The sequence below is a fragment of the Marmota marmota genome, unplaced genomic scaffold, assembly GCF_001458135.2.
Source record: "Marmota marmota marmota unplaced genomic scaffold, marMar, whole genome shotgun sequence".
Taxonomy (NCBI): Eukaryota; Metazoa; Chordata; class Mammalia; order Rodentia; family Sciuridae; genus Marmota; species Marmota marmota.
This window is the reverse complement of record NW_025999968.1, coordinates 49,555,611-49,582,810: the sequence shown is the minus strand read 5'-3', so window position 1 is coordinate 49,582,810 and position 27,200 is coordinate 49,555,611. Positions and strand designations below refer to the sequence as shown.

Here is a 27,200-nt window from a genome sequence, read left to right as displayed (position 1 = left end):
GGAAAATTACAAGTTTGGGAAGTGTGGTTTACTGGTCAGAAACCGCAAACACGCTGCGAATCTGCCCTGGATCTTCCTGCGCATGAGTCAGCCCAAAAGCCCGACCGCGCTGACGGCGCTCGGCAGGATCGTTCGACCTGATCGAGGATCGTCAGGTCGGCTCTGGCTGCTGGAGCTACTCTAGTTCTCGCGAGGCTTCAAGACAGGCGGTCGGCTGGGGAGAAAGGAGGGACGGGAGGCGGTAGCACGCAGAGTCCCCAGAAGGCTGTGCGTGCCTCCCGCTTCCTCCCCTTCTTCCGATCGAGCGCGTGAACGGCTCTGTGCAGGCTGGCCATGGCGCTCCACGTCCCCAAGGCCCCGGGCTTTGCCCAGATGCTCAAGGAGGGAGCGAAAGTAAGGGGTGGAACGAGAGGGTGAGGTGGGAGAGCCCGCATGGGGTTGCGGTGGCTGTAGAGAAGGAGAAGGGCCTACTAACGGGCCGGGCATGCTACCTCTAGCACAGCGACCGGGGGAGAAGATTCCAGAAAGGGAGGAGTACTCGAGAGACTCGGCCGCCAAACCCCGAGTCTTTTTTATTCTCTCTCTGCTGTCGAGATCTGAGGCAGCAGTATTGACGACCCACACAGTCTAGCTGGGCGAGCGTCCTGCTGCTCCTGCGTTTTCCCCTCCAGTACAGCGGGACTCATTAGACTCTCCTCCTCAAAGGGATTTGTAAGAGTGAAGTTGAGGAGATGAAATTGCTTTGGGAACTGTGAGGCCGATTAGCACACAATTCATGGATTACAGGCTGGGGAGGGAGAAGGAGCAGGCGATCCAGACCTGAGGGCATAGGAACAAGAGCCAGCCAGTTCTTGGTTGTCTCTTTCCGAGTGAGAAATTGTGTGGTTAGTAGGACAGTCCAAATGGATTCTGGTCCCAGCTCATTGTAGCCAAGTTGACATAAAACGTGCCTCTCGGCGTCCTGTTTTCCTCATCTCTTTTTTAAATTGAGGAAATTGGAGCAAAATGTGGTATCTCTGAGTTCCGAGTGCCTTATTTACCTGTGTAGCCCACAGGATAAATGACACTTTGGTCCAAATACTACTTAGTTTTATGATCTTGAATCAGGAGCATAGTTTTTAAAAAATGTATCTTAACTGCACACTGAAAATATTGTCTTTTGGATTGTCCAAGTTGTCAAATAGTGGTGTTCTTTTTTTTTTTTTTTTTTTTTTAAATCTCCCACGTTTATGTGCTTCATTGAAGAAATAGATTAGTGTGATTGAATATAAGGTTTTATGGGAGGTGGAAGGAGCTAGGTTCTTGGTTATAGGATGCACTTTGGAGGTAATTTGTATACCAAATAGATGTCAGGGTATGATGTATCTGTTGGGTTTTCTTTTTGAAAATAGTTTTGATTGCTCTAAAAATGTCAGGCTGAAATCTTAGCTTTGAATTTGGTATTGATAACTCTGAAAAGATAATTTACTTGAAATAGTTTATCTCCTTTCTCTGATTGGACTTAGTTTTCCTCCTGTCCTCTTCACTACACAAAAAAAATTAAAAGCCTATGTTTTCATGTGTAAGTAGATCTCTGTAGTCCCTAAAAAGCATACTGCTTTATTCATTTCAACTAATGAGGAAATTGTGTGGAGAATTTTATAAATATCAAGCAACACCTTTTACATGTGTAAATCTTGAATGATTAACTCAACAATCCTGTGAGGTGGATACTATTATTATTGCCCAGATTTGCAAGTGAAAAAATTGCCCAAGGTCTTGTAAATTAGCCAGAAAGCTGAGATTGGTGACCATGGTTGGTTTTATGGGAGGTGGTGTTCGGACTCTGAACACCAAGTATGGAATACTTACACAATATTTGATTTTTATTAAAAGAAAAGCAAAGATATCTTGTGCTGGGAAATTCTTGTTTATTGTCTTATTTTATTTTACAGCATTTTTCAGGATTAGAAGAGGCTGTGTTTAGAAACATACAAGCTTGCAAAGAACTTGCGCAAACTACACGTACAGCATATGGACCAAATGGTAATTTCCAAATTCATGTTTTAAAAATAGAGTAATGGAATCCTTTTTATTTTTCTTTCAAACTTGTTCTGAGGATTATATTTACAGTATTGCTTTGAAAGTTTATTTCATTATTCAGTAATACCAGTACATTCTTATTTGTTTATTTATTCATTTATTTATTGGTACCAGGAATTGAACTCAGGGGCACTCCACTGCTGAGCCACATCCCCAGTCCTATTTTTTATTTTATTTAGAGACAGGGTCTCACTGAGTTGCTTAGCTCCTCACCTTTCCATTGCTGAGCCTGGCTTTGAACTCGAGATTCTCCTGTCTCAGCCTCCCAAGCCACTAGGGTTACAGGCGTAAGCCACTGCTCCTGGCATATTTCTGATTTTTAATCAGCAACTTAGAGCTCCAGAAAAATAGCGATCAAAATGTTACTTTTAACATATTGAAAGGATGTAAAAATTACAGCACATCCACTTCCCACCCCTCCCTCCCTTTTTTGAGACAGTAACTCCCTTAGTTGCCCAGGCTGCCCTTGAACTTGTGATCTTCTTGCCTCAACCTCCTGAGTTACAGGCCTGTGCTCCTGTGCCTGGCTCTTGAACCAATACTTTATAAAAAGTGACATTATGCTATGTGCACACCTGTAATCCCACCAACTCAGGAGGCTGAGACAAGAAGATTGCAAGTTCAGAGCCAGCCTCAGGAACTTAGCAAGTCCCTAGGCAACTTGAGGAGACTCTGTCTCAAAATTTTAAAAAGGGCTAGGAAGGTGGCTCAGTGGTTAAGCACCCCTGGGTTCAGTTCCCAGTACCAAAATTAAAATTAAAAAAAAAAAATGGAAAGGGGACATAAGATTTTTCTACTCTTGCCTTCACCAGTTGAAATAAAGATGCAGATCTGTGAAATAAGAATTAAAATAAATATAAGAAGATTATTTTGGTTTTTATACATGTTAACATAATTTACATTTATGGAACACTTTTTGCATGCCAAACATGTTGTAAACAACATGGAAGTCCCGTGTAAGATTTGGCATACTTGGTAAATATTATAGGAAATTAGGGGGGGAAATATGGGCCCATGGGCTCTGAGATAGAATGGAATATAGATTTTTTTATAACATTGTTTTAAGAAGTAAATACAAATTTTGTTTCTTGACTATGTTTTTCTGGGTATTTGGGAAAATATTTGAGTAATAATGGATTTTTTTCTTTTTTTAACTATTATTTTTGAGGAATGAACAAAATGGTCATCAACCACATGGAGAAGTTGTTTGTGACAAATGATGCAGCCACTATTTTAAGAGAGTTAGAAGTAAGTTATTTCTTTTTCAAACAACCAAGAAATGTTTTGATGAAATCAAAAATATATTTTATCATAGAAGGAAATTTCTTACTTCAGATTAAATAATAAAGGGCTACTTTTTTCCAACTTGAAATTTTATTATGCAGGTGTATAAACAGCTCTAGGTTTAATGTTTTAAAGTCATATATTAAAAATCTATTATGTTATTAATGTTTGGAGGAATTAATTATGATAAGGTACATTTGCTAATAATGTCAAATTGATTTTAGAGTGACAATGAAATGAATTATTCTATAATATAGAAACAGCTAATGAGCAAAACATTTTTAGTCAAACAATTTGGTTTTATGAAAATAAAAACAAAAGTAATCCAGACACTAAACACAAATTGGAATTTTGCTTTATTCAGCAGCAGTTTTGATGTTATAGCCTATAGAACAAATACTTCTTGCAGGGTTATAAGAAAAGTCTGGCACCTAAATGCATATAGCCATTTCTCTGTAGCTGCCTTGTAATTGAAGGATATGTTCGACTTCAGGAAATTTTCCTGATGGTTAGCCTGTAAAGAACTCAATCTTGTGTTTTAAATGAAACTGCAGATAATTCAACATCTTAACAGTATTTTCAAGGACATATTTAACTCCACAGATTATTTGTGGAAGAACCCACTGTAAGTGTTGATTTTTATACACTGTGATGTTCTCAGAAGTTATTAAAGTATAATAAGGATATTATTAGGGTAATACCACAATATTAAGTATATTTTTTATGGTTGTCAATAGTTATTACTTGTTTCTATACAAATATCTAAAATTGACTCCTAAGAACAAAATTATGTAAATTTTTTGTAGCCTTTTAAGAAAATTTTTACCTTTCTTTTTATAAACCAGAAGTGATAGCCCTTATGGCAGGAACATACAATGAAATTAATATTGAGGTTCTTAACCAAGTCAAGTGATGTCTGGTTTTGTTCCTCTGAAGATATTTTAATGTCTAGATCTAGTGGTTGGAGTTGCTTTATTTTTTAATTTAGCACATAATAATGTGCTGAACCTTATGAGTTGTATGTAATGGATGATGCCCATCAAAAGAAGGTGTATTGTGAAATTGTTTTCATTTATAGTTACATATTTGTGTTGATAGACCTAGAGGGACTTGGATTTTCTTGTGACCACACTTTTTATAGCATTTAATGATCAAATGGAATTACCTGGCATATAGGGAAATTAAAGTCTATTTAAGAAATGGAAATTGATGATTTTATGTTACTCTAAGGATCAAAAATTTTCGCTTGATATTTCTTCTTATACCAGGTACAGCATCCTGCTGCAAAAATGATTGTAATGGCTTCCCATATGCAAGAGCAAGAGGTTGGAGATGGCACAAACTTTGTTCTGGTATTTGCTGGAGCTCTTCTGGAATTAGCTGAAGAACTTCTGAGGATTGGCCTGTCAGTTTCAGAGGCAAGTGCTCATTTTATAACTTATCCCTATTTAATTTTTGTCTGTATATACACTACTGTTTAAATTTAAGATCGTTATTAAAGGAATAGCTAACATTATTGAGCTCTTTACTCTGTGCCAGGAAATACAGTACACGTGCTTCACATGCAGTGCCATTTTATCATCAGAAGAATCCTGTTAGTCCAATTAAACCCATTTTATTTTAAATGAGGACAGTGAGACTTAGTTAGAAAAATATTGCACAAGATTCTATACCTCGTAAGTGGAGGAGTTGAAATTCAAATCTGGGTTGTCTCCAAAACCTATTCTCTCTCATAACTAGTAGGCTGTGCCATATATTAGTCTGTAAGTATAATCATTTTATATCAAAAATACCATATTCTTGAGGTTACAAAAAAGAATTACTTTAAGTCATGTGAAAATTATGTGTTTGAAAGAAGTACTTTTGTTCTTTTCTTTTTAGGTCATAGAAGGTTATGAAATAGCCTGCAGAAAAGCCCATGAAATTCTTCCTGAATTGGTATGTTGTTCTGCAAAAAACCTTAGAGATGTTGATGAAGTGTCATCTCTACTTCGTACCTCCATAATGAGTAAACAGTATGGAAATGAAGCATTTCTAGCCAAGCTTATTGCTCAGGCATGTGGTAAGTACTAGTAAATGAAAGGATTCAAAATTAAAATATCTAATATGACTATAATGTTTTCTGTTATCTCAAAAAAAATTTTTTTTTCTTTTTGTCTTATTTTCCTAACAGTGTCCATTTTTCCTGATTCTGGCCATTTCAATGTTGATAACATCAGGGTTTGTAAAATTCTGGTAAGTTTAGAAAATTTATCGACATTCTCTAAAAAAAATTTTTTTTTTTTTTACAAAAAAAATTGATCCAAACTTATATTTAATCTCATGTTTTAGACAATTAGTGCTTAATTATCTTTTGGGGCATTATTTTACAACATTTAGTATTAATAGGTTGTAATGTTATCACCGATTAAGTTTAAGTGTATTGACGTGTTGTTTCCTGTTGTCAATCTTCCTTGCCACTCTTTTGGATTAAGAATAGTGTACAAAACAAAATACTAATTTCTTTGCCTTCTTTGTATATGCTGAATTATAACAGTAAATTTGGACAATTTTGAGTGGGGTGAAATCTGATTTTTGCTCTACATTAATAAAATTCACAATGTAAAGATAACATCAAAACATTGAAATATGTTTTTGATAAAATTTTTTTATGTACTTTATAGTAGAAATGGTTTAGCACATTGGCATACTGATTATGTGGTTGAATTTAGCTTATGTGGTATGTATGCTCTGTGTGTATTTGTACATGTGCTATGTATTTTCTGTCTGGGATGCACCTTGCTCATTAAATTGCAAGACTATTAGAGCATAATCTTTAGCCTCGCACATTCCTGTAATATCAGCTACTCAGGAATCTGAGGTAGGAGGATCACAAGTTCAACACAAACCTGGATAACTTAGTGAAAATATCTCAACACTCTCATAATAAAAAAGGCTGAGGATATAACTCAGTGCTGGAGCACTTAGCAAAAGTTCCTGGCTTCAGTTCCCAGTACCACCACTAAGAAGAAGAGCAGAATTTTGTTCTCTATTCAATCTATAGTACTAATAGCTGTTCCTGGTTTATTGGCAACAAATACTTTGGTGAATGGATGAATAAATGGTTAGAGCAGTTTTCTACCTTTGGTTCTTCTTAGTACACTGAAGGACAACCTCCCCTTCATAAGTGGCTCATTCCTGTGGTGATTCCCACCTTGAGCAGAATGATCTGCTTTATGCCTACCATCCCCTTTTATAGCCTTGGGTCTCTGTCGTGGTGTATTGCTTCATTTTAGAAAAGGCTGTATTTGATAACATACAGAATCAACAATTTGGCATTAATGATGATCTTGGTATTCAATTTCTTAGGGCTCTGGTATCTATTCTTCTTCAGTATTGCATGGTATGGTTTTTAAGAAGGAAACTGAAGGTGACGTAACATCTGTAAAAGATGCAAAAATAGCAGTATACTCTTGCCCTTTTGATGGCATGATAACAGAAACTAAGGTATGTAAACTTCAAACCTTCTTGAAATTAAAGTGAAAATTTGGGTTACCTTTTCATGTTACCATTTTAAGTTTTGATATAGAATTTGCTTTTAAATTAATAAATACCTCATAATTACTGAAAATTGCAGGATCACATTTATTTTTTAAGCCAGATTTTATATTCTTTGATATAAAATTCAGTTACTAAAAATTCTAAATTTGAAACATTAGATGGCACCAGGTTGGTTCATAGTCTATCATACAGCTGTTGGCATTTCAGCAAGTAAAATAAGGTGAGCACTCTGTGTGTTCTTTGAAAATAGTTTAAATGTCAACATTTGGTAAAATCTGAAAAAAAATGCTAATATAATTTGAAATTTTTAATTGTTTTTAAAAATATATGTAAACTTTTTTAAGTTTGTATTTAGCTGGACTCATCCCTGCTATTCTTGAAATTTAAAGTATTGCTTTTGAAGGGTTTAGCTGGATTAGGGGAGAGGAGTGTCCATTTAGGAATGATCACAAAATTTAGGAAGAATTTGAGAATCATATCCTTTCTAGTTTTTGTTAAACTGTTTGATTTTCATAAAAGACAAAAAAGGACACCTGCCCAGCATAGCTAAAATTAAAGTATTTCTCCAATTTTTCCACTGAAGTACCTGTTGAGGAGCATACACATCTATTTTGGGAGTGAAGAGGAACAAGCTGAGTGTTTATTAATATCATGTATTCTGCTTCATAGTACATGCATGTTTATTTTCATGTTTTCTCCCAAATTCTTAGGTTATTTCTTAAGTTAAATCTCATCCTATGCATTTGAACACCAAAGTAGTGAAGTGGTTTTAAAGAGAATACTTAACTTGTTTTGCCAGGGAACAGTATTGATAAAGACTGCTGAAGAATTGATGAATTTTAGTAAGGGAGAAGAAAATCTCATGGATGCACAAGTCAAGGCTATTGCTGATACTGGTGCCAATGTCATAGTAACAGGTGGCAAAGTGGCAGACATGGCTCTTCATTATGCAAACAAATACAATATCATGTTGGTGAGGTAAGAGCTGGATTCTGTTAACCAAATTATAAATGATTTTTAGGTGTTGAAACACTGAATAAGTTCAGCAATTCTATGAAGGTAGTTAATAAAGGGAAATAACTTACAAGATCAGATAAATTATTAGATCAAATAGCAGAAGAATTTAGAGGGATATCAATAAGTAGAAGAGGAAACAGAAAAGGCATTCTGGGTAAAAGGAATAGCTTGAGACAATACACAAGCCTAGAACTTTGTCAGCCAGAGTGTGGAATAAGGAGTGTGCCTTGTAGTCCATGAACACATCTATAGAGAACACTAGAAAACTTATCCATTCCCATCTACTACCATTCTTAACACCTAATCAAACGTGCAGAGTGAATCACTGTACTCTTCCTTATATGTGCGGTAGAACACAGCAAAGCAAAAGTTTTATGTGTACATACATACCAGGTCCCTGGTGTTTTAGAACTATAAACCTCTGATTTCCTAAAGTGCTGATGGGAATAGGAAAGGTAGTAGAATGAATTGGACATAATTTTCCCTTGTTCATATATGAATAGACAATCAGTGAAATTCCACATCATGTACAATCACAAGAATGGGATCCTAATTAGAATTAAGTTATACTCCATTTATATATGTCAAAATACTCTACTGTCATATATATCTAATAAATAAATAAAAATATCAGCAGAACTGGGTAAGCCAAATATGCAGGAAAGTAGGATTTAATTGTGCTCAAAACACTCAGAGGTAAATAATAGTTTCATGCTAGTTTATACATGACAACTCACATATCCAAGACTTGGTGTCTCTTTATATCTTTAAGTACTATATAGTTGGAATTAAATGTTGTATTAAGGTCTTTTTTTTTTTTAAGGCTGAACTCAAAATGGGATCTCAGAAGACTGTGTAAAACAGTTGGTGCTACAGCTCTTCCTAGATTGGTACGTATTTTGAGAAACAATCAGAGATAGTTGCATCTATTTGAATTTTATTATAACAATCTCTTTTTTACAGACTCCACCTGTCCTTGAAGAAATGGGACATTGTGACAATGTTTACCTCTCAGAAGTTGGAGACACACAGGTGGTTGTTTTTAAGCATGGTATGTAGTAATGGCAAACTATGTTTGTGCAAATGTAAGTTGTTTGTTTTCTTTTACTTAATCCCTGAATATGTTTATTGACAGAAAAAGAAGATGGTGCCATTTCTACCATAGTACTTCGCGGTTCTACAGACAATCTGATGGATGATGTAGAAAGGGCAGTAGATGATGGTGTCAATACTTTCAAAGTTCTCACAAGGGTCAGTATTAACAAGAAGCTTCTTTAGTAATCTCTAATGTCTTAAAAACGTAGTTGGTGCTTCTTCAAAATGAGTGGTTTAGCCAGGCATGGTGGTACTTGCCTATAATCTCAGCTACTGTGGAGGCTGAGACAGGTGGATTTTTACCAACGATTTACCTTGCAATTGCTGAAGAATACGATAGTTTCTCAAAATGATCATATGAAGGACTTAATAGCAAAGCAAGGCTATTTCTTCACCGTTAAATAGTTTGTGGTTTTTTGTTTTAATGTACTAACTTCAGTTGCTAAAGCATTGTTGTCAGTGCCTAGAATGCAGATAAAAAAGGGCTGTCCCCTTTCTTCACTTTGGTCTTCCTTTTTCATGTACTAGATACTGCAGAAAGAAAATTTGTCTGATCGTTCATTTTTACCAAGTTTATAAGTAGATTTTGAATAACAATGACTGGTTGAAAACTAGTCTGATGGAGTATTGGAATCTGAAAAGATTAGTGAAACTACCTTTTTAATGTTTGTTTTTGTTTTTTTGGTTTTTTTTTTTTTTTTTTGGCTTTTTGGACAACTTACAGGATAAACGTCTTGTACCTGGAGGTGGAGCAACAGAAATTGAATTAGCCAAACAAATCACATCATATGGAGAGGTATGGCTTTTACTGTATAACTTTCTTCCCATTGCTTGAATAAAAAGCAATAATAAACACATTTTGTTTTAGACATGTCCTGGACTTGAGCAGTATGCTATTAAGAAGTTTGCCGAGGCATTTGAAGCTATTCCCCGGGCACTGGCAGAGAACTCTGGAGTTAAGGCCAATGAAGTTATCTCTAAACTTTATGCAGTTCACCAAGAAGGAAATAAAAATGTTGGACTAGACATTGAGGTATTTGATTAAAAAACATGAACTTAAATTGCTTTGTGAATGCACAACCTAAAAATAGAAGCAGTACATATAAGGGGAAAATCAGAAATAGTGAACTGATTTATGAACAATTTGCTTTCTTAAAAATTAGTTTTCAGGGGAAGGAAAATAGCATGGATGGTGAAAGGAGACCCTCATCATTATATAAAATACATGTATGAAGATGTGAATTTGGTGTCAACATACCTTATATATAATCAGAAATATGATAAATTATTGTATAATGGTGTATTAAGAATTGTAATTTAAAATTTTTAAAAATTAGTTTTCATTTTATCTGATAGAAGAAATTTTTAGTTTTCCTTTTATTGATACTCTTATAGTGTGTATGGAATAGTATTTACACATGGTTACTTGTCTGGTACTTAGGAGTCACACATGCAGGTTTTTGGTTTTGAATATAAGCACTTTCACTGAAAAGAATTTAAAATGAAAGGATGGAAACTGTTTTGTGTTGACAGGCTGAAGTTCCTGCTGTAAAGGACATGTTGGAAGCTGGTATTCTAGATACATATCTGGGAAAATATTGGGCTATAAAATTGGCTACTAATGCTGCGGTTACTGTACTTAGAGTGGATCAGGTAAGCAAAAGTGAAACTTTGGTATCTAAAAATGGTAGTTTCAATATGGTTCAACAAGTATGTTTTCACAGAACTAGAATATAGCATAGTTCTTTGTTTTCAAAGGAGTGTTTCCTTCCCCTCATACCTTAGATGTTCAAATCCCATCCCCCATTTTAAAAATTTTTTCTTCTCCTGTAGTTTTAAATTATACTGAAAAATAGAGTAATCTTAAATCCATTTGCCACAAAATTCTCAAAGTAATTATTAGCCACTGAACTATTTATAAATACTTTATAGTTGTACTATATAAAGTTGTATTTGTTAGGGACACAGAATATATACAGTAAGTAAAAAATCATGTGAAATTAAACTTAGAAGAAGTCCTAGGTGAATATTAATAGACAACTAGACTTATTTCTAAGCACAGTATGGACCAGTTAATAATTATAACAAAATTTAAAATATATATATATTTAAATAAGGACTCTTTCATAACTGGAGGATGAGCAAAAATGGAACTGGGTATCCACTTTCACCTTATTAGAAATAAGTAGAAGGGCTAGGAATATAGCCCAGCAGTAAAACACTTGTCTAACAGTCCCCAGTACCAAGCAAAAACTGTTTTGTTGTGCCAGATTTGTTAATAAGAGGATTCTGAATCTGCTTATCAGGTAGGTAGTTTTCAGTAAAGAATATGATTGGTTTTTCAGTCAAGTTGAGGGAAGCCTAAGGAATTGTTTATTCTAGAAATGATGTGTTAAAAGGAGAACCCAAAGTAGAAGGGGACAGGAACAGATTAAGTAGACTAAGATATGTGGTGAAAAGAAATCCTGATAGTGGAAGTTCCTTAACTGAGGAACTTTTCTGAATGCCAGGTAAGACTATAAACTTTTATCACAAAGTAATTTCCTAAATTTTGATAGTAGGGATGTTATTGGTATGTGCCCTTGGTTTTTGCACTCTGCACATAAAGATATATGAAGAACCCATCCAACTGTGTTAGCCAAGCTGGGATTAGAATAATTACCATCTTTAAAAGTCAGTTGTGCTTGATTTTATGCAGTATATATTCTCGAAAGAGACTTTATTATGAGCAGTAGTTGATGTAATAGGAGCTGGATTGATCTTTTTTCAAATATCTCTTTCAACTTATGTTCAAAGGAAGTATAGTACCCAAATAGATAACATCAACATCACCTAAGGTCTTGCTAATAATTCTCAGACCTTACTCCAGACCCACTGAATCAGAAACTCTGAAGGAGGTCTAACATGCAGCTTTAATAAGTTCTTCATGTAATGGTGATGCCTAATAAAATTTTGGGAACTACTGTTATTTTTATGTTGTTGGGGTTCAAACCAAGAGCCACTTGGTAGGCAAGCACCCTCCACACTTAGCCACATCCCCAGCTCCCTTAGGTTTAGACTTCTCATAGAGGCTTCTGAAAACAGGTGTGAAATCTACTGGAGTTGTGGTAAAGATGTTTCATGTTCATGTTGCTTAAAATAGAAGTCAAACCCCTTAATGTTGTACAGGATGATTTCTTCATATAAATTGGGAAAGCAGTGAATATTAGTTCAGCTTAATAGTTTATTTTAGCTTCCCCCAAACTTATTTGAGCCCACAGCCACTGCCACCATTTTTGTTTTTAAATAAAATCTTTAGATATGAAATCATTATACTGTACTTGGGTAAAATGTTGGTCTAGCACATTTTTTTTTAGATAAGCTGAAGAAAGGCTTGTGGCTTATTTTTTTTAGTTACCATCGAACTGGTGCTTGGATTTGTTTATGAACAAACACTTGTTACTGTTTGGTTCTCATTGGTAGGAGAAAGTTTCATTGTTAAACTTTTATCTATCAACTACTTCAGATTATAATGGCAAAACTAGCAGGTGGACCTAAAGCTCCTAAACCACAAGGAGATTGGGATAAAGATGGTTGGCAAGACGAACCTCATATATAAATAACAAATCGCCACACTGACTGGTTTATTCCAGGGATGCATGCAAAAACTTTCACGTTTGCTTAAGTTATCAAAGTGCTTGTTTTGGAATGTCCTTTACTAATCTGTGTGAGCTTTTTTTTTTTTTTTTTTGCTGTTTTTACCCACAAAAGCAGGAAGCTTTCTCACTGCCGAAGGTTCACTATAATTTTTAACAAGGAAGCTAGAAAACTTTGTGCTGTGGTGTTTCATATGCAATATAGATAATTGATTGCTTATATTAAGAGGATTGCTCCATCTTATAATTGGCCAATAGAAAAATATTCTTAATTTGTGAAGTTTGAATTTATAAGCACTTTTGTGTTTTACAGATCATCATGGCAAAACCAGCTGGTGGGCCCAAGCCTCCAAGTGGAAAGAAAGACTGGGATGATGACCAAAATGACTGAATAGCCTAATTTTTACTATAGGTGAAGGTTGTATTTGAAGTAGTTCACTAGGAATTGCCTAGTGGTTTTCTTATTCTCCTTAAATTAAGAAGTGTTTTGTGTTTGTATCCTTGGCTGAATGATAAAATAAATGTGTTTTACTGTAAAAGCCTGTCTGGTGACCAGCTACTGAATTTTTTCCAATCTTGTAAACCCCAGCAATTCTACAATGAAATTGATTGACACAGGTGCATTAAAATAGATTGGAGATCATAATCTGGAACTTATGTGTTTCTTGTATTTTTATAAACTGAGAAATACATATTCAAACCCTTTCATCATTTGCCTATTTTCTCAAAAGAAATATAAAACAGTATTTTCAAACATTACCATTATATTTGTTACTCAACTTAATGGAGTTATCACATTAGCTGTGGGACTTAAGTCACTTAATGTGTGTAGTGACCAACTGCCCTTGCATGGCCTGCTGCCTGGTTTTTTAAATTTCAGTACAGCCACGCCTATGCAGTCACATGTTGTCAGATGCCACTTTCCACAAAGGAATGGCAGAGTTGAGTACTTGTGACAGACCAAATGAGCCCCCAAATCATAGAGTTTAACTATCAGGCCCTTGATGGGAAAAGTCTGCCAATTCCATAGTAAGCAAGTGGATTTTCTTAAAGCAGGTCCTCTAAGATCAGTAAGGAATGTTGAAAAAACAAAGACCATGTACAAAAAGATTTCATTTATTTTTATAGGATATGTGCTATTACATGTATTGGTGACATCAGCCCTTGATTAATAGTTCAGAATTACATTGTTTTTGGTATTTCAAAGGATTTTTGCTTTTTTTGGTACTGGGAATTGAACCCAGTGGTGCTTTACCACTTAGCCTCGTCCCCAGCCCTTTTTATATTTTGAGACAGGGTCTCCCAAAGTTGCTGAGGCTAGCCTTGAATTTGTGGTCCTCCTGCCTCAGCTTCGAGTTACTGGAATTACAGGCCTAAGCCACTGCACCCAGCTCAAAGGTATTTATTTTAGAAAACAGTTTGGTTGACTGGTTTTTACATAAACTCATCAGAGTTAGGAATGATGCAAAGTTTTCTTATTCATAAAATTCTAAAATGTTGAACTATACAAGAAGTTCTGGCAGGCTTGATGTTCTAAACCTGGTTGTAACTAACCTGGTATTGGCTAACTTGGGTAAAAAAGGAATTTTTTAGAAGGACAATTTGTAGATTTTCTCTGACATGCTGGCATAAAAGAGGATTTGGTACCAAACTACAGTCTAAGTTTGTCCTATGTTATACTTTGATAACAGCAAATATTTAATGTTATCTAGTGCAGTCAATGTAACTTAAAAATCTAAGTAATAAAACAAGTTTTGGAGGAAGTCAGTTTATTAATGGGTCATGATCCACCACCCAAACATTAAGCACAGAGGAATTAAATAATTCAAATTTACTTTTCAGAAATGAAGCAAAAAAAAAAACCACTATGACAATACAAAAAAAAAATTCACTGAATTTTTAAGTGCTTTCCCTTTGATACTTAAATAAACATGATTTCTTCTGTCAGGTATTTAGTATTAAGTGAACATGATTTGTAGTCTTTAATTTTTTATTGTTACTAATAACAGCCATTAAAAAAAAAGCCACAAATGCATTTCCAAAGAAAGCACTTTTTTGTTGTTACAATATTCTCTCATAGAATAAGAGGTATGCTTGTGAGTTTAGAACTTTAGCTGTAGGCACAGCTTGCACATGTGTGTCGCTGATGTGAAACCACTGCCCTTTGGTTGTTTCCATTTCAAAATCTGTCAAGAAGAAAATATAAATATAAATGGGAAAATTCAAATTGATTATTTTCTGATTTTGCCATAATCTGCTTAATGCCTACATTTTCCAGGACAACTTACCTTGTGGAATATCTCCATGAAGAATGAGATTAGAGAGATGACTATTTGCAGTTCTTGCCTTGGCATAGGCAGTGTAATGCCCCGACCTCATGGTACCACTGTGTTCAACAACTCCATATAATGAATATAGTACTCTTGTGTTTTCTTCTGCAACATTCTTTAAAAATGAACAGAATCCAAAAGTTAGTTCTAGTTCCATTTGTACAGGTGTCATTGGCAAGGTAAGTTTACACTAGTCATCCTTTCAGAGTGTAGAAATTATTCATGAGTCTGAATTATTTTCTCCCTTACTTCTTCTTAGCCTACAGATACTTCTGGGATTTTTTTTGTTTGCTTTGTTGTTGTGCGTTCCCACCCACCACCCACCCCCCCAGAAAGTTGGCATTGCTGTTTCCCTCCTGTAGAAACCATAAGCCATGAGCTGCAAGTCCTTAACAAAACAGCAATGTCATTTGTGTACCAAAAACCAACTCACATTTTTAGATGCCCTCTAGGGACAGAAGCACAAACTCTCAAGTACTCACTTTCCTTTTTCTTTAAAGAACACATATGCTATAGGGCTAACAATAAGGACAAGCATTCTTCAAGACAAAGGCCAATTACAGGTTACTCTCAAAAATCCTTAGAGTATCACAATCACTACATTCATCTTTATGCCTCCATATTCACCAAAGAACTTTTTACTTCATTCTAAATCCTGTCAGCTTTCTAGATATTTCTGTGTTCACTGGAACCCTCACAGAATTTTCATTACCATTCCATTTTAGCTACTCATCATGGTCAGAACTAGATTCTGGGCTTTGGTCATCACTCAAAACTGTTCAACTTCAGAATCTTACTAATCTAGTCTCAGTCCATAATTCTATTCAACTCTCACCTCAGGTATTCTGTACTATTTAATCTAACAAGATCATCTAGTCCTCCTCTTATTCTGGCCTGTGAGACTTCTTTTGTCATCATTGTCATCATCACCATTTGCAGTATACACTTTGCTATTCAAGATGTGTGTGAAACAGCAAAAGCGGGCACCACCTGAGAATTTATTAGAAATACCATCTGGAGATGGTATTTCTCCACTCCAGCCGTACAAAATCACTTTGTAGGTCGGATTCCCAGGTGATTTCCTATGCACATTTAAAGTGTGAGAACTCTGACCATGTGTGAGCTACCTGATTCTTCCATGGATGCCCTCTACAGCTATGGTCCCAACTATTCACTTCCTTATCTCTAATCTTTTATTCTCTTACTATCCTCACCTCCCACTTCAGAAAAACTGAGACACAGCATACCCAACTCCAAGTTGTCCATTCTCAGGAAACAATCCTCTCCCTTACATTCAAAGACCAAACTCCAACCCTCAGCCCTCCTAGCTTCCTCTGATATCTTCAACTTCTAGATTTTCCTCTAGGCTTACAAACCTACTTAAGTCTTAGAGATTTTTAGAAATAATCTTCAATGGTCCACCACTTTTCCTTTTCAATAAAGCTTCCAATAATATATACATACTTGATCTCCATAACCCACGGAAGTTCCAATGCTATTCTTAAAAATTCATAGCATGACCTCTATGCTGTCTAGTTGTTAGTTTTTAGTCCCTTTCTCTGATATTCTTGACACTGAGTTCACACTTAGTCTTTCCTTGAAACTTGAGCACATGGCAATGGTATTTTCGGCAAAAGATGGATTCCTGGTGACCTTGTATTCAAAAGTAATGAGAGGTATTTCCACTTACCAGCTAAAGTAACCTAGCCTTGTGGTGATAACAATAATAATTACAATTTACTCACCCACTCTGAAATCACACCTTAAAGAATTTTAATTGGGAGGGAGGAAAGTAAATTCTCATCATTTTAAAATTCACACAGAAAGTATCCTCTCCTACCTTTGTCCTGTTCACTCAGATGTTCAGAAGCTCTGCCCTTGGCTACCTGATCTTTTTCTTGAGGCTCTATATAGTACACAAGTGATCCCATCTTACTACTATTTTTTTTAAATGTTTTAAATTTGTTCTAATTAGTTACACATGACAATAGAATGCATTTTGGCACATCATACATAAATGGAGTATATAACTTCTCATTCTTCTGGTTGTCCATGATGTAGAGTTACACAGGTCGTGTAATCATACACACACACATAGGGTAATAGTGTCCATTTCATTCTACTATCATTCCTAACCCCATACTCTCTCCCTTTCCTTCAGTCCCACTGTCTAATCCAAAGTATCTCTATTCCCCCTTTCCTTACTGTGAATTAGCATCCACATATCAGAGAATCCATCTCACTTCTAATCACTGCCTACATGATTTCCAAACCTATATCTCCAGCCCTAAACTCTCTGCCCTTGGGCTTCAGATATGTTTCCTAGACATTAACCTCATGAATATTTCAAAGATATCTGATACTCACTGTATCCAAAACTGAACTCATTGTCCTTTCTCCACTTTCTAACCTGTTGTTCTTGTATTTCCTAACTCAATTTATAGCATTCTGTCTGCCTGTTCATACAGGCTACAGTAGTCACCGTCAACTGCTTCTGTGCTACACCAGCAACCAGGTAAAGGCCTCTGTCTCACCTTGCAGCACCAAGCAATTCTCAGTGGTTAATGTTGCTGTATCCTGAAATATTCACCTTCTCCTTCCCCTGCTCTACTTTATAAGCCTCATTACTTACTAACTGAATAATCCAACTTACTACCTCTAGAATTTCTCTCCTAAAACCCAGTCTTCATATGTCAGCACATAACCTATGTTTTATGTATATATATATATATAAAACCTCGTCACCCCATTGCTTTAAACTCCTCAGGGTCTCCTTGCATTACTAAGAAGTTCCTCATCATGAAACTCTTCATTACTATCTCACCTCTCAGGCTTCATTTCCCTACTTCCCTATACCTTCTATAAGCTAGTCTAGAACTGCTAACATTGCCAGTCCCTGCACACTATTCTACACTGTTATGCATTTGTTCCTGTTGTTCTTTGTGCCTGAAGTACTCATGTCATTTTGACTCATCTTACTAACTTTTACTTTAAATATTAGTTGATGCGTGGTCTACTTTGCAGGGCTTTCCGAGAATCACTAACATGTTGGATTAAGTTCACATCTATTCTATGTATAATAATCTGAACACTCGACCATATTTATCTGATTTCTCTTTAAATAATTTGCTTTAAAATAAGACCACTCTCACCTACCTTACATTTAAGGGTACAAAAAGGAGCCAAATCTAAGATTTCCGGAAACTTTATGTGTTTGTTAACTTTGCGTAGGTTAAAACCAGCCTAAAAGAGAAGGACAAACAAATTCAATTCTTACCCTAGAAAGGTGTACATGTTAAGTAGTACCCGCCTCCAATATCCAAACATGAGCATCTAGTCCTGGTTCAGTCTTGGAGATTTGTCTTTGATCTACTTTGCTAATTGCATGTATCTCTCTCTTTCATTCTCACACCACACCCCAGAACATTAAGAAAGCTGGGCCAGGCATAATGGCTGCAAGCCTGAAATCTTAGCAACCAGGGAAGCTGTGGCAAGATCATCACAACTTCCAGGTTGAATGTTTCTACCTCAGTCACCCAGAAAAATCAGATTAGAAGTTTAGAACAGAATTTGAAAGTCACACTGCTATTGCAAGAAAAGACTGGGTCACCAAAATGATGCAAGTCCAAAGTATCAATATCTTTTTATCAAGAGTCAGTAAAAATAAAATGTCATACACAAAACAGAAAAATAACTATAAATTCCTGAGTGTGAGATTTAAGTATTACACTGCCTTTTTAAAGTCTGGAATTAAGGTTAAAATAAGGTACTATAAAAAGAGCAGCATGAGTTCTAAGAAAAGTGAGGAAGAACTATACCTAAATGCCGCCTCTTCCTCTCTGACAAGCACTTGCTCATATATATGTGTGTGTGTGTGTGTGTGTTTGTGTACACACACACACACATACACTTATTTTTTTGAAGACAGAATTAAAGAAAACCAAAGAAACATTAATATATTAAAACAATAACACAGTAAATATTATATACTTAAAACAAATCTGGGATAACAAATGGTACCTGCTGAAATCTCTTTAAATGAAGAGTGAGAACAGGAGGAGCAAGAGAAATTAGCATCTGCTTTTTGGCATTGGTATAAACATGTTTTCTTTCACCTAGAGAAAAGGAGAAATTTTAGCAAATGAAAGATTATTTTTGACTTCTGAAGTATTCAGTTTGCTATAAAATCAGATATCTAAAGCAAGGATCAGCAAACTGTAAAGGAAAAGATATTAAATATTTTACGCTTTTGGATCAAGGGGCAAATATCCAAGGATGTTTTCTAGATATTTTATATAGAAAACAAATTTCCCATAAATTTTTATGGATGAAATGAAAATTTAATAAATTAAGTCTTGAGTGCACTCTACTAAAGAGAAGAACAAAACTACTTTAGATGACATATAACATTTTGGTTTGTTAGGGTTTGAAATGGCTGTTCCCTTTCATCAAAAAATTTACAAATATTTGCTTATAAAAAACATTTTTGAGGGCTACAGGTATAGCTTAATGGTGGGGGGCCTGCGTAGCATACATGAGACCCTGGGTTCAATCCCAGCAAATGCTTGTTCTCACAAATTTTTTTTTAAGTGGAACATCATCAAATTGGTTGACTAGAAGTACCTCATGCATTTCCCTCCACACAAAAAAAAGCCAAATTAAAAAAAACAAACAAACTACGTTTTAGCTCAGATACCACAAAAACACAGGTAGATGCTAAAATTTGGCCTATGGACCTTAGTTTGCCACTGCCTTCTCCAAATCAAATAATTCTATATGGAAAAAAAAATTTCCCACAAAAGCAATATGTTTCCTTTTTATATCTACATGTCAATAAATTAAAAACTAGGATTTTAAAACACTTCAACCACTTTTAGTAAAAGTCCTCAGGAATTTGTAGCCCTTTCCTATCTCACTTACCCAACTTAAAAAAATAAAAAAGGGAAAGGGAGGAAAAGAAGAGGAACTGTCAATGTCTGTTTCTTATTTGATGGAAACTGTACAAAAGGATGGTCACTCTAGTCCTTTGCAATAGACACATCCCATAAGTACGCTAAAAAGTTCAAGCATGACTTCCTGGATGCAAGGGAAACAAAAGATGATCACAAATGCCGACAGGGAGCTATGGACGCAAGGAAACACTATCTGTCAGGAAGCTGTGGTGACTGCATTCCAGTGAGATAATCTACCTTTGAGAAAGGTGATGGACAGTACACTGTCCCACTTAACCTACTGCTGCTGTGATGTCACAGAATATTAGTCACCTCAATAAAATTCTTCTTTCATTCTTCCATTGAAACATTTACCTACAAGAAGGCACTTATTCATGCTATCCAAATCCTGATAAGATCACAACAGAAGACTACTCCATCTCTACAGTGCAAAATGTACCCCTTCATATTAATTTTATTTACAGTAAGAAAATCTAAATACCTTTTGTATTTGCCTTTGGTCCATTATATTGCCTCCGTGTGCATACTTCACAAAGCAGTTTATTTGCATCTCGAAGTTTCTCATTACGGGTGAACTGATATAAACAATGTTGAACTGAACACTCATCAGTGTTCAAAGTGTCTCTATTTGCAAGAGTACAGAAAGCAGTTTCTGGATCTTCATTTACAACCTCATATACTTTTGTCCCAGAAGTATGACTGTCATTCAGAATCTCTATACCTATTTCATCAGGTTGAAGAACAGCATTTAAGTTAAGGTTTTTGAAACCACTGGAAATGTCCACCTCTCCATTACTCCCTTCTTTCAGAAAGGTACCATTTAAATTCCTAGTACATTCAGAGGGAGATGATGCCAATTCCTCCAGGTCATTATCCATATCGATATTTTTAATATCTATTTCCTCTATGGACTTTTGATTGTCAGTTATATTTTCTATCATTTTTTCTTGTCCATTCAAATCTTTCTGATTAACACAAAATTCTTTATGTGTAACTTCCTCTTGTGAAATATGGTTGGATTTAATTTCTACTTCTTCCTGAAGTGACATTTCAGCCTCACATTCATTGTCTTCAGGATGGTCAATGGTACAGATATCATTCAAATGAAGAACTTTTCCTTGAATTTTTTGTTGCCTTCGTTGGTTCTGTGTAAAAGGAATATAAAACATTACAAAGGCGGGGGTGGGGTGGAAGGGGACAAAAAAATGGAGACACAGGAATAGAGCACATGTGTACCACATCAAATTTTGCTATTTACTGATCAAAAATAATTTCATAAGGAGGAGTTCACTATCAGAATCTCATTATAAAAGTTCCTTGGCTATCAGGGTTCAAATAAATTATGAAGAAAAAGTCTTAATATGAAATCAGAAACAATCAAAAAATTGTTGCACTGGGGAAATAGAAATATGCAAGGCAGGCATAAACCCTTTTTTTAAGAGAAGTGATCTAGACAGAGTACTTCAACTATTAAACCCAAGCAGCCAAGAATTACACAATGTGGTAGATTTTATTGTATTCTCAACAAAAGATGTATCCATATAACTTATGATTATGATTATTTGGTCAAAGTTTCACTAAGATAAAGAATAAACTGGGCTGGGGATGTGGCTCAAGCAGTAGTGCGTTCACCTGGCATGCGCGGGGCGCTGGGTTCGCTCCTCAGCACCACATAAAAATAAAATAAAGATGTTGTGTCCACCGAAAACTAAAAAAATATATTAAAAAATTCTCTCTGTCTCTCTCTCTCTATAAAAAAAAAGAATAAACTGAAAAGACGCGTAAGTACAGGACTGCTCTGGACAGAAGGATGGATGACAAAGTTAATAAAAAAGCACAGAGGTCACCTGGACACATGTACAGAGGACAATCAAGGATTTTCCCCCTAAAAATCATCCTTTTCTCTCTTTTTTTTTTTTTTTTTGCCTCTGTAGCCTATTTCCTCTTGAGGAAAAGCAAAGCTATTTTATCAAAATTCCTGTTTTCTGAGTACCTAAAGACCCAAAGGGGTTGGCATTTTTGGCTGTAATTCAAAGGATAGTCTCTGTGAGGCTAATCTATAATACCAAAAAGATGAAGAATAACACAAGATGACACCAAACACTCTAACATGTGACAGTAAAAATAGAGGAACAAACAAATAAAAAATGGAAGAATAATTCAAAAAAAGGAAAGATAAATAAAATGGCTCTGAAACATGAAAATATGCTTAACCTCATTTATACTAAAACAAATGCAAAATAAAATTGCATTGAGATAGTATTTTCCACCTACTAGACTAGAAGAAAAGATTGATATCACCCTGCTATCAAGATCAGAAGAAACAAGTGGTGGTGTGAATATAAATTGGTACCTTTGTGGAAGACAACTAGAAAATATCTATTGAAACTACAAATGTAATCCTTCTTCTCAAAATTTACCCTAAAGGTGATATAAGTACAGGGTTATTCACTACAGCAATGACCAAAATAGCAAATACTAAAAACAACCAAAATCAACAGAGAAACAGCTAAATGAATTATAGTACATCCATGAAACAACTATAATGCAGCAGGGAAAAAAAATGAAGACACTTTCTATCCTGAAATGAAATGGCATCCAAAAATCTAAGTAGGTATATAAGCAAACAAAAAACAGGACCAGAACAGTGTTTTTAGTAAAAAAAAAAATAAAGTTTCTAATATATTTGTATTTCCTTATATTTTCCAAAACAAATTCCAGAAGAGTACATGGAAAACTAAATACAGTAGTTATCTATGTCATAAAATGATAGTAGGTGACTTAAGTTACTGTATATCTTTACATATTTTTAAATTTGTAAATGTCGAGTGTTAACAACTCAAAAAACTAAGTTGAAAATGAACTAAGTTTATTAAAAACAGTTATCACACATGATGCCAGATTAAAAAAAGAAACGCAACTTTTCTTCACATACACTCAAAGCAATTTCCCTGCAGATAATACTAAATGAGCTAATTCTATAATTGTCAAATTCAGACAACTCAATAGTTCAGAATGTAAAATAAGAAAAGCATGCTTTTTCCAGTTACACACCTTGGCTTGCTTTTTGGCTTGCTTCTTTGCTTTTTTCTGTAAGTGCTTACTTGTTCCTGAAGGAATATCATGCCTCTCTTTTATGTAACTGTCATTATCTTTTTCTTCCTCGCTGTCTTTATCTTCATCCTCCATTGTCTTTTTCAGATTTTTATCATTTATACTTTTCTTACCACTCTTAAAATACGGAGAAAATATTGGTTAATACCAAAACTTTATATCCACCTGGTGGTTGAAAGAAAATTCGTATTACCAAAAATTTTTTTACTTCTATTTTATACTAGTATTACTTCCACAATATTTGAAAACATGCCTAGGACAAAATGCATTCATCTCACTTACTAGAAAGCAATCTTCACATACTGAGAAAGAAAGCAAATAAAACAGCAAAAAAGGAACTTCACATCTAAGTGTAATAGAAAGGAATACAATGGATGTTACTAACTACATGCTGTATCACATTGTAAATGAGTCCATTTCTAAATGTCTTTTCTATTCATAAATGATTTATGTATCAAACTGCAGGTACTTCTTTTAATTCTTTTCTTTCCTTGTATGTAAATGATAGTTTTACAGAAAAAGAGAATAAAGTAAGTGTGGTGTGACTTTAACCACTAAGTAATGAGGCAAGGGATCCCTACTTCACAGGAAGTTGAACGATTTATCCCACATTCATGAAATGTGTCCTTTTCCCTACAACCACTTAAAGGAAGCCAAACTAATAAGGCTTAAAATTGAGATAATAATATCTATTTAATATTTATGTACATAAGACTGCAATGGATCTGTGGTTAGCCTTAAATAATAAATAATAATTTTAATGGGAGGAAAATACTTCCCTATGGGTAAAGCAATCAAGTTAATTACCTATGAAGAATTATATACATATCACCCTTTCTTTCTTAAAAGAAAAATATATCCCATTCTTGATTCAAATCTGAAAATTTATTCTATCGCAAGTAAATTTAAGAAAAACTTCTTCATGGACTAGTAATAATAAATTTGAAAAAGGTGACAAGGTTTTTTTCCCCATAAAAAATCTAACAGAAACAAAAAAAAAATCTACTTCAACAAAATAAATTTCATAGTCTTACCTGATCATCTAAAACTGGGAGAGACAAATCAAGGAAAGATTCATGAACCAAAGAAACCTTAACCAAACAAAAAAGAAAATGTAAAAGGAAGGAAGAAATTCACATTAAACATTACATATTAAGATCCTCCCCATTTGGGTGAAGAGGAAGTAGGTTTTAATAAAGGGTTATGAAAATTTGAAATGAAAAAATACACAATTTTGAGGACTTCAGATTAGGGGAAATAAATTGAAAGATTAAAGCAACTTCAAATTTTAGAAGTGCTAAAATTTTCCAGCAAAAAACCATACACATTTGGATAGTTCAACAAAGAATATTCTATGAAGTTAGATATTTCCTTTTTTGAAGGGAACAATAAACTGTTTTCAGGAAACATTAATGAATACATGCAGCCCACACTATATCCACTTACAGTGCTGCACTCATCACACATGATTGTACTAGTCAGTTCACCACCAAAGATACGGTCCACAAAACTTGGTATTGATTTTTTCTTTTCATAATCTGTAGGAAAAAAGTTTATAATTACTTTATGTAATTACTTGAATAAGAAAAGGTAAAACTATTTACTTACCTAACTCTAAAATTTTTCATTTCTTATCCAATAATTTTTCTCCATTCATAATTAGCATTATTTATCTTTATACTATAGAAGTCAGCAGCTACATATACTCTGCCTCTAGACATAACACAACTGAACACAATCACCTTTTATGAATTAAGAAATGTTCTTATCGATGATCTCTTAGTCAGTGTGAACCAAATAGTGCAAGTCGTGAGACTTTCTATATACTAATACCTCCTCCAATAGTAAAATGAGCAGATCAGAGGAGGATGAATGTCTAGCTCTAACATTCACTGATTTTCTAATAAAGACACTGGTACCAAACTTGGAGACAAAATGCATGTAACTTACTTTGTAAACTCTAAAACTACTTTTATAATTAAAAATAAAAAATTCAGGAAAATATTTCAGATGAAATCTTCCTTTTGATTTTTCTAAGTTCCCAGAAAGAATCTTGACACGCTTAATGTAAGGTGACATAATTTTATTACCTAATCACTCATTTTCCAAATATATAAAATTTATATGTATTATTCAAATGATAAGTTTCCACTGATATAAAAACATCCTTTTATAATAAATGGACACAGGAGCCACAATTCTCTATTACTGGCCAGGCTCTCTAGGGCACCAAAAAGGTAGAATTATCAACAGTTGATTGGAACCACAACTTTATAATACGGTACCCCTTAGTCACTTTTGGCCATTTAAATTTAATTAAAACTAAATATCAATTCAGTTCTTCAGTTTCACCATTCAGATTTCAAGAGCTCCAGAGCCACACGTGGCTAGCAGCATCTACACAGGACAGCATGTGGAAGAGTTCCATCACCACAGTAAGATCTACTGGACATATCTGTCCTAAATCTTTATATGTCACCCAACAATAAAATCTAAGTTGGCTCTATGATTAATAATCAGCTACTGACAACTCATATTAGTGTGATTCATTATTTACTGTTAATTATATTTCTAAGTTTTTTAAAAACAAGACTGTGACATCATCTTAGTTCAATCTTTATAAATTTCACTATAATAATGCATACAGAATAAACCAGAAGTTAATTTTTTTAAATATTCACCTATGGAGTACTAAATAATTTTTAAAAATCAACAGTGATGTAGAGAAATTATACGTTAATAATTGAGGATTTGAAATACAAGTGCTGGCAATCTTGTCCTAAGGTACAGAGGAATTCAACTATAGTGTTTTAGTTCAAAAAATTAGACATTACCTTTAACTTTATTTTTTAGTTCTTCATCCAATTTTTCAGTAGAATTACCAAATGCTTTAAGAATTCCTTTACTCACTCTCTAAAAGTAATAAAATGGATATATATATACTATTAAATTTTAAAGTTAATTTCCTTAGAAAATATGTAATCAAGAAAGGATCAAGATGTAGCTCCCCAGATTTACTGAAATAAAAATTAATACTTCCAAAATCACATTTTCAAAATTAATTCAAGGAGCTAAAAAGAATTGACTCTAACACAATCAATAACCTGAAAAAAGGTACTATCTTATCATTTCAAGATCTTAAATCTATGTAAACCAAAGCTTTTCAAAGCATGCCCACTTCCTTAGGAAACACATTGAAATGTCTTATCCTCGAAAAAGAGTGTTTGCATGAGAGCTATAGGAACTGACTCCAGAACTAGATGTTCAGCTCTGCCATTACAGGCTGAGACCTTGAACTAAGTACCAAACTTCTCTACACACTAGATTCAGTATTATGGAATGAGAAAATAGTAAGAGGACCTACTCCACCGATTGGTTGTGAGAACTACAGACAACAGTGCTCCACTAAGTGTAGCTCTAGTATTAGCTGCTATTATGGTTACTATCACCATTGTGATATTTTATTAATTATATTAACATCACCAAATACATTATTTTACATCCTGGCAACAGACAAAATTTTCTAAATGCAACAAATGTTCCTTAAGTTTTATAAAATGAAAATGCTTCTTACATTCAAAAAACTGCTCTAAATCACACTCGGAAAAAGAAGAAAGATATGCTGCAACTGGGAACTGGTTGGGAAAAATATCAGTTGGTAGAGGCTAGTAAAATAGGACCCTTAAAGAACAATGTTGCTGTAAACCAAATCAGGTAAACTAAAGCATTATGAAAAGGAGAATCATTTCTAATTCTCTTGATCTATTCTAATGAAGAAAACATTAGTTGAAAAAGGCCAGTACAGAAAAAAAATTTAAAAGTACAATAGCTTCAATGACTAGCTTCCACTGCTTAATAACATTTAAATAGCAAATAGCAGACAAGCTCATGAGATGGGATTATAAAATATGGTGGTAATAATATGCTAACTTGGTGTTCTTCTGCTCGCATCCCATCCAGTAAATAGCGAAGTAGCTCCTGGCTGTCTTGCTGCTGGTAGCCCTTAAACCGCACTGCTCTACAGAAAAAGAAAAAAGAAAAAAGAAAAAGAAAAGCAACAATGAGTCAATTAAAACATGAAGCTATTTTTAAGAGACCTTAGGATCCTATCTTAATATTAGGGTGTCCCAGTTTTCTCAAAATTCCTGTTT

General features: G+C 34.6%; 2 protein-coding genes across 11 annotated transcripts in view; one reads left to right on the top strand and one right to left on the bottom strand.

Annotated features, from left to right (window-relative positions):
- The first annotated feature begins 235 nt into the window (after positions 1-235).
- Positions 236-13,302, top strand: Cct8 (chaperonin containing TCP1 subunit 8). Of its 2 annotated transcripts, none has more exons than XM_015478684.2 (15): positions 236-393; positions 1,935-2,025; positions 3,251-3,330; positions 4,635-4,784; positions 5,248-5,428; positions 5,540-5,601; positions 6,715-6,852; positions 7,706-7,884; positions 8,747-8,813; positions 8,887-8,974; positions 9,059-9,174; positions 9,743-9,814; positions 9,887-10,051; positions 10,552-10,671; positions 12,967-13,302. In XM_015478684.2, the coding sequence occupies exons 1-15, from the start codon at positions 334-336 to the stop codon at positions 13,042-13,044; spliced, it is 1,647 nt and encodes a 548-aa protein (XP_015334170.1). In that variant the 5' UTR covers positions 236-333; the 3' UTR covers positions 13,045-13,302. The 2 variants fall into 2 exon arrangements, with proteins under 2 accessions (XP_015334170.1, XP_048659508.1); XM_048803551.1 differs by having other exon boundaries at positions 12,524-13,006.
- Positions 13,303-14,405: 1,103 nt separating this feature from the next.
- The window catches only part of Usp16 (ubiquitin specific peptidase 16), a 24,684-nt gene continuing 11,889 nt past the window's right edge, over positions 14,406-27,200 (bottom strand). For all 9 annotated transcript variants that reach the window (XM_015478682.1, XM_048803547.1, XM_048803544.1 and 6 more), the window contains 10 exons: positions 26,980-27,067; positions 25,884-25,962; positions 24,496-24,587; positions 24,084-24,140; positions 22,990-23,166; positions 20,417-21,080; positions 19,004-19,098; positions 18,140-18,226; positions 14,942-15,098; positions 14,406-14,839 (listed from right to left, as the gene is read on the bottom strand). In XM_015478682.1, coding sequence (XP_015334168.1) covers positions 14,715-14,839; positions 14,942-15,098; positions 18,140-18,226; positions 19,004-19,098; positions 20,417-21,080; positions 22,990-23,166; positions 24,084-24,140; positions 24,496-24,587; positions 25,884-25,962; positions 26,980-27,067 — 1,621 coding nt within the window. In that variant the 3' untranslated portion in view covers positions 14,406-14,714. The remainder of the gene's footprint in view (positions 14,840-14,941; positions 15,099-18,139; positions 18,227-19,003; positions 19,099-20,416; positions 21,081-22,989; positions 23,167-24,083; positions 24,141-24,495; positions 24,588-25,883; positions 25,963-26,979; positions 27,068-27,200) is intronic.

Coding starts and splice junctions, on each gene's coding strand:
- Cct8 (XM_048803551.1), top strand. CDS start 334: ATGGCGCTCCACGTCCCCAAGGCCCCGGGCTTTGCCCAGATGCTCAAG. Junction 4,785..5,247: donor TTGGCCTGTCAGTTTCAGAG/GCAAGTGCTCAT, acceptor TTTTCTTTTTAG/GTCATAGAAGGTTATGAAAT. Junction 7,885..8,746: donor TACAATATCATGTTGGTGAG/GTAAGAGCTGGA, acceptor TTTTTTTTTAAG/GCTGAACTCAAAATGGGATC.